Here is a 6561-nt window from a genome sequence, read left to right as displayed (position 1 = left end):
AACAATAGTACTTCTATATTTTGACTTCACAACATTCATAGTACTCTCCCTAGGTAATTCTCAACATGAGCATAATCTTCACCAAAAGATAACATCCTAAATAATTACACGAGCTTTAGCATGACATGCCAAGACTAACCTGAATATAAAAACATCGTCTCTTCTGCTTGTCAATATCAACATTTAGAAGACCATCAAAAAATTACTCCTCTAAAACTTAATGTCTTTACTAGCAAAAACACTTAAATATTCCTTCTTATTCACTTAATATTAATATAAAGATTTATAACTTTAGTCTCAAAGATTGCATTAGGCACTCTGTGTATGAGATTGTGGATATGGAAGGAAACAATGTGCTGTGGTGCATCTGTAATTCTTCTTTTATATATATATATGTGTGTGTGTGTGTGTGTGTGTGTGTGTGTGTGTGTGTGTGTGTGTGTGTGTGTGTGTGTGTGTGTGTGTGTGTGTGTGTGTGTGTGTGTGTGTGTGTGTGTGTGTGTGTGTGTGTGTGTGTGTGTGTGTGTGTGTGTGTGTGTGTGTGTGTGTGTGTGTGTGTGTGTGTGTGTGTGTGTGTGTGTGTGTGTGTGTGTGTGTGTGTGTGTGTATTTGTAATTTATTATTGTGAGTGCCTACCCTAGTAATCTGAAATATGTGCATCACAACTACAAATATAATTTGGAGGCAGTAAAACAACCCTCCCTAGGAGATCTTTGTAGCAATCTTGCTAGAAACAAGTTTATTTGTCCGGGCTGCATCTCTTTCAGCTTTGCGTCTCAGCTGTTCTTGTCTCCGCCTCTCCCTCTCGTACTGTCGTTTCTCTCGCAGGACAGCATCCAGATCTCCTTCATCAGCTTCCCCTTCCCAGCCTTCACTGTCCTCAACCCAGTCTTCTAGCTCTGATGACTGAAAGAAGAGGAGACATTTGCTCTTCCGAACTGGAACTTTGGACACAACTGTCCGTCTGATGTAATATTACTTGGGTCCTCTTTACCAGTGGTTTGTTCAGATATAGCTAAAGGTCTAACACAATAATTCCATTTGAATACTTTAATTAAAGTATGATCTATTCTAACACTGTCTTTAATCATCATTATTGGAAAAAGAGTTCTCAATAAACAATAATAGATAGTAACTCAATGACTTTTTCTGTCTAAGAATATCGAAAGACTATCTCCTAATCACTAATTCTATTTCATTGTTCTATTCAAGAAAAAAATAATCACGAATATATGGTAACATAAATTAATAATGGACAGAGAAATCTCTAATCACAAAACAAAATTACATGTTACACAGACAGAAACCAAATTAGAGTAAAACAAAAAAAGTACAACATTACTTACCTGCAAAAGAGGGTCAGAAAGTGTAAAAGATAATCTATTGGATACTTGCTGTTCCTCCTCAGGCCGTTCCAGAATAACAACTTGAGGCTTTGCTTCTATACTTGGCGCAAGGTCCTGCAACAAGAAGACCAGTCATGAGATCCTTGAGCCTTAATATCCAGAATTTTCTTTATAATTGTGAAGGGCTAGATAGACTTGATGCCACTGTAATAATAACAAATACTGGAAAAAAATTCACTCTGTTACACCAACACATATGTATGAAATACTCATCTTTCATTATTTGTTAAATAATGATCAGTCTTACTATCATTCACACCTGTACATACAATGTGATCTAGCCTGAGACCACTGGACATCCTCACTGGATTTCACCATACACAATTGTGTATAGGCTGATTGTGATCTGTTTCTGCAGATGTGATCTTGCCGTTTTGCCATTTTCCAAGGTCTGTCAATTGTTATGCTATATCAAGGTGATGATTGACTGCTTTTATTAAGCAGATTCCATGTCATCTGTCTTGGAAATTTACACTATGTGTATAAACAATAGGACTAAGCCCTTTTATTTTTCTGTTAACCCCATGAATCTGGTTAACTCTATGAATCACATTGGTGAAAATAAAGCATTAGGTTATTTAAGTTGCTGCTCTTCCAGGTGTGTGGTGCGTTGGCTGGGCACAAACAAACAATCATGTGTGGCAACAAGACTCTATGCCTTCCATTTGCAAAGTTATTTTGCACAATGTCTTCAGCTTTTTTGCTATTTTCCAATACCCATATTTATCTTCTGATGTATTTTATCCAGATGGTAATAGATTATTTTCCTTGCACAGACTCCATATTCTATGTAGCAAATAACTCAGTCCAAGAAAAAAAAATGTAACATTTTCTTGTTTGTGGTACATATCTTTTAGTAATATTAAATTTTCTATAACACAACATGACATGAAGTGACCCACTCCATACAAATCTTACAGTCGACATAAAGTGATAAATGTTACAATAATGACCAGAAATATGTCATAAATCTGTTTATTTGCAATAGGACAAGAGATCTATAGAGAGGAAGGGAAGTGGGGAAACTTGAGGAGCAGGAGGATGGATATCTGCAAATACTTCAAATGTAGAAGGAGTAGGAACAGAGAGATTGGGGGTTGGATGGGGGAGTGCAATGTTCCCTTGGGTCATCTTTTGAAAGTTTTGGATGTTTTCAAGAGTTTCTGGAGGGTAGTTGGGTGAAGAGGACTGAGAAACAAAAGTTCTCTTGTGAGGAGGAGGACGTGGCTGGATACAGGTTGAGGTGACATCCTGTGTGGGAGAATGAGGGAGGAGGTTGCCAGCTGTTCTTATTGTGGGTGGTTATCAGGTGGTTGATCCAAGACCAGTGGCCTCATTGTCCTCCAGGTAGGTGGGCTTCAGTTCAAAACCCAGTCACTGTAGCCCTCATGTTAAGGCAACAGGCCTCAACATTCCATTTGACGATAGCACATAGGACTTCTGTGGTCTTCATTCCTTACAATAATGTACTACATGAATGGAGTGATTTTGGCTGACGTTGATGATCATGCTTGAAGGTCTGCCTGCATCTCCAATAGTGTGTGAGAATCCAACAAGACTGGTGCCATAGGGGGTACAGCTTCACTGTAAGCCATTTCTACAGGAGAGACTAGGATTCTTTTCTTGGGCAAGCAGGATACATGGAAATTGGGCTTTACAGTCAAGACCATTACAGTACACCATATGCACTAGGTGTTCTTGACCATCTTGTTGATTGGACAGCTACCCCTACAAGATCCACAGGATGGATATCAAGGAGAGTCCTCAGCCATAGTGATGTTATCAGGGACACTAAGTGGCTGACTCAACCTCACAACAGGGCTTCACTTGGTTCTCTTCATAAGGATAACTTCAGACTAGTATGTAGAGCATTCATTAAGGCCAAACAGATATTGGGCACTATCTAAGGATAGCACATGGCCAAAGATGTCAACATGAAGATAACTGATGTGATGCTTTGTTTCTGGGAATCATCCTATTCTTGAATTATCTGGCAGGTAGGCCCCATGTCAGATGTCCTTCTATGTGAAACAAATTTTTGTGTGACAAGTCTGGTGAATGAGAGTAATTACAAATGTGACAGGACATTGATCAGGCTGAATACTCTTGTTTGAAAACTACCAAACACTGACTCCATGCAGCAACTGAACACTGGAAAGGTGGTGCTATTGACAGGCAGACCAGGCATCACCAACTCTGGCAAAAGCATAAACCAGGGACCTGTTGTTCCTGTTGATGATGAAGGGAGTGCCTTCCTGGAGGAATTTGAATTGATGGATCACAAGGTAGACCATGGTGAACAAAAGTGCTGTACTTCACGTGGTGAAGTCTATTGCTGAAGGTGTATGAGAGAGGCATAGTGTTGATGAATTGCTCTGACTGATCCAATAGCAAAACTGTTAGCATTCATGGTAAGAATATGAGGGGCACCAGAGTTTATAAAGGACTATGTTGCAGCTGACTTAAGTGTACCACTAGTGGCAACAAATGCACTTTGAAAGGTAAATGTCCCACTCAGCCACTTGAGTTTTTTTTATGAGGTTATTGTAGAGGGGATCCCCCTGTGTTGACCATGTCTGGGAAGAAGTGATGGAAATATTTTACCCTAATGATAGGTTTTTGAAGTTACTTGATTGTGGAAGGTGTCTGGAATTTCTTTACTGCCTACACAATGGAGGAACTAAAGAAAAATTCAGTGAAATACAAAACCAAGCCATTATTTCCAAGTAGTTGAAGGAGGCTCTGGATATGCTCAAGGTACAGTTTAACATTTTTGAAGAAACTTTGAAGGTCAACCACATTGCAAGCACAAGTGGGGGGTTTATTAAGGATAACATCCACAGCCACTGATAGGTTGCCCCTGAATTTTGCAGGCTAAAGGTGAAGTGAAAGAAATTGTAGATTCCAAGAGATAGAACATGTTCATTTTATGACCATCTCTTCCAAACTCAGACTGTAGCCAGTCACTGATCCCCAGCTGCACAGGTTACCACAGAAGCTCCTTTTGTTATTCCCTAACATATATCTTAATAATCATAGGGGTTCAATCAAGCAACAGCACCCAAGTAGATGATATCGTAATTTCACCTACTAATAAACTTTACTTGGTAGCCTTAACCCCTTGGATCCAGGAGCTTGCCTACCTGCATGTGGCTCAAAATCTGGCCATTAGCCTTCTTGAGTGGCCGCTTTCATGGGTGTATGGCTTGTAGGTCAGGTGCAAACAAACAATCACGTGTATTTCCGCCAAAGCTTTTTTAGTTTTATTGCCATTTTCTAGTGTTTGTATTTGTCATTTGATATGCTTTATCCAAATTATAATAGACTACTGTGTCTAATGTTTTTCTTGCAGTCACCATATTATTTCTCAAGATAGTCCATAACTAAGTGCAATAATAATGACAGTAAGTAATATTTTGTTATTTGTGTCATTCTTCATTTTTTCATAATATAAAATTTTCTGTAATAAAACCTGTCCCACTGGCCACAGCAGGAAGGGACAGAATCCTGAGCATGGAAGTAATTGTCTTTCCTGGAGCTGGCGCTCTTCCATTCATGGCTCACATATGGTATATTCCACACTTGTTGACTGATAAGAATAATGTAAGAACCCCTTCCCATATGCCCACCGTCTAATCATCCTCCAAGAAGTTTGTGCACTCATGCAAAGTTATTTCCATCACCCTGCCTTCAACCAAAATTTTGATGATGGGATGTATTCAAAAGCCAAATTTTATCATGACATTATGGTTACGTCATCTGGATCCAAGGGTTTAACCCATAAATACTGCAATTCCTCAGCTAATCCTGGCCCCATCTATAATTGGAGCCAATCTTTTTTATATTCTATGAATGGTAATTTTTTTGTGTGTGTGTTTGGACTTTGATTTTACATTCCAGAAAATGTTTTTTTTCTCATGATTAGTGACAAAATTTAGAAAAATTACTGTGAAGCAAAGAAAACAGACAATGGGAAATGAGAGCATGGAAGAAATTATGGGTGGGTCATGGGACAAGGAATGAGGCCTTCTATTCTTGTGCAGGAGGGATGGAGAGGTGTAAGGGCTAAGCACCAAAACAATTCAGAAGGGCCAACAAGATGCTTGTCTAGTATCTAACTGCAAGGTCACAGAACTGTACTTATGCACCAGCTGCAGTCACGGTTGGGAGTGAAAGGTAATGGACACTGCTGTATCATTCAATGGTTTGCTTTGCTATATATATTTCTCTACAAAGATATTCCTAAAATCATAAGAATTGGCATATAAATATATATTAAAAAAGTTATGCCTCACAAAGAGGAAGGAATTAACACAATAGTAATGACCATCAGAGGTATTTGCTTTGGGTGTTTTTTGAAGATCAGTAAAGAGAGCTTTGCACAAGTGGGTTATAATCTTCACTTCATAAAAAGTAATTAAAATGGGCACTACCTACTTTAACAACCCCCTTTGCCTAATACCACAGAGTAACAAATTCTTAAAATCAGAACAAGTAATCATCTTTCATAACTACATGACTGCTACACATCATCACCATATGGGTACATCCCCACTATGTTGGACATCAGCCATACAAGGCCCTTATTGGGCACTCAAAAAACACTTTTAGATCATGAACACCTTCAGCTCCCAGGTTAAAGAAACATATTTTGTGACATCTGTTATATGGAAGCTGATCATTTTAGAGACCTGTTTATAATTTCATGCAAAATCATACCTTGACAAGTTACATAATGTACAGCCTCTGAGGCTTTTTCTCATATGCACCCCTTTAAAAAACAAACACTTAACCTATAATGCATCAGCACAAAAATAAGAACCTCAAGATCATGCATAACATAAAAATATAAATATCCCCAGTTGTACATTACATAGTAATAAATAATTTAAAATGAAATTGGCATCACAAAAAAATATATTTTAAGAATACTCATGCTAACTTAACCCATCAGCGACGGGTAAAAATTTTGTCAAGTTTATGTATGCACCTGGCTCGATCGGTAGTTTGCGAGCGACATATAGCACCTAAAAGCTTTTATTTTTCTAAAATTTATAAAAATATTAAAATTTTTAAGGTTTACCTTCACTTTAGGTGCCATTGCCTAAAATCTTTACCATATAAATGAAGCCGCTACTAGTGGAGAAAAACAACC

General features: G+C 38.3%; 1 protein-coding gene across 4 annotated transcripts in view; it reads right to left on the bottom strand.

Annotated features, from left to right (window-relative positions):
• LOC113827545 (receptor-binding cancer antigen expressed on SiSo cells) overlaps window positions 1-6561 on the bottom strand; it is an 18782-nt gene continuing 12221 nt past the window's right edge. For all 4 annotated transcript variants that reach the window (XM_070136501.1, XM_070136502.1, XM_070136504.1 and 1 more), the window contains exons 4-5: window positions 1347-1460; window positions 1-906 (exon numbers count right to left, since the gene is read on the bottom strand). In XM_070136501.1, the coding sequence (XP_069992602.1) occupies window positions 703-906; window positions 1347-1460 (318 nt within the window). In that variant the 3' untranslated portion in view covers window positions 1-702. The remainder of the gene's footprint in view (window positions 907-1346; window positions 1461-6561) is intronic.

The sequence above is a fragment of the Penaeus vannamei genome, chromosome 22, assembly GCF_042767895.1.
Source record: "Penaeus vannamei isolate JL-2024 chromosome 22, ASM4276789v1, whole genome shotgun sequence".
Taxonomy (NCBI): domain Eukaryota; kingdom Metazoa; phylum Arthropoda; class Malacostraca; order Decapoda; family Penaeidae; genus Penaeus; species Penaeus vannamei.
Note: the sequence above shows the minus strand (reverse complement) of the source record. Positions and strands in the feature narration are given on the sequence as shown.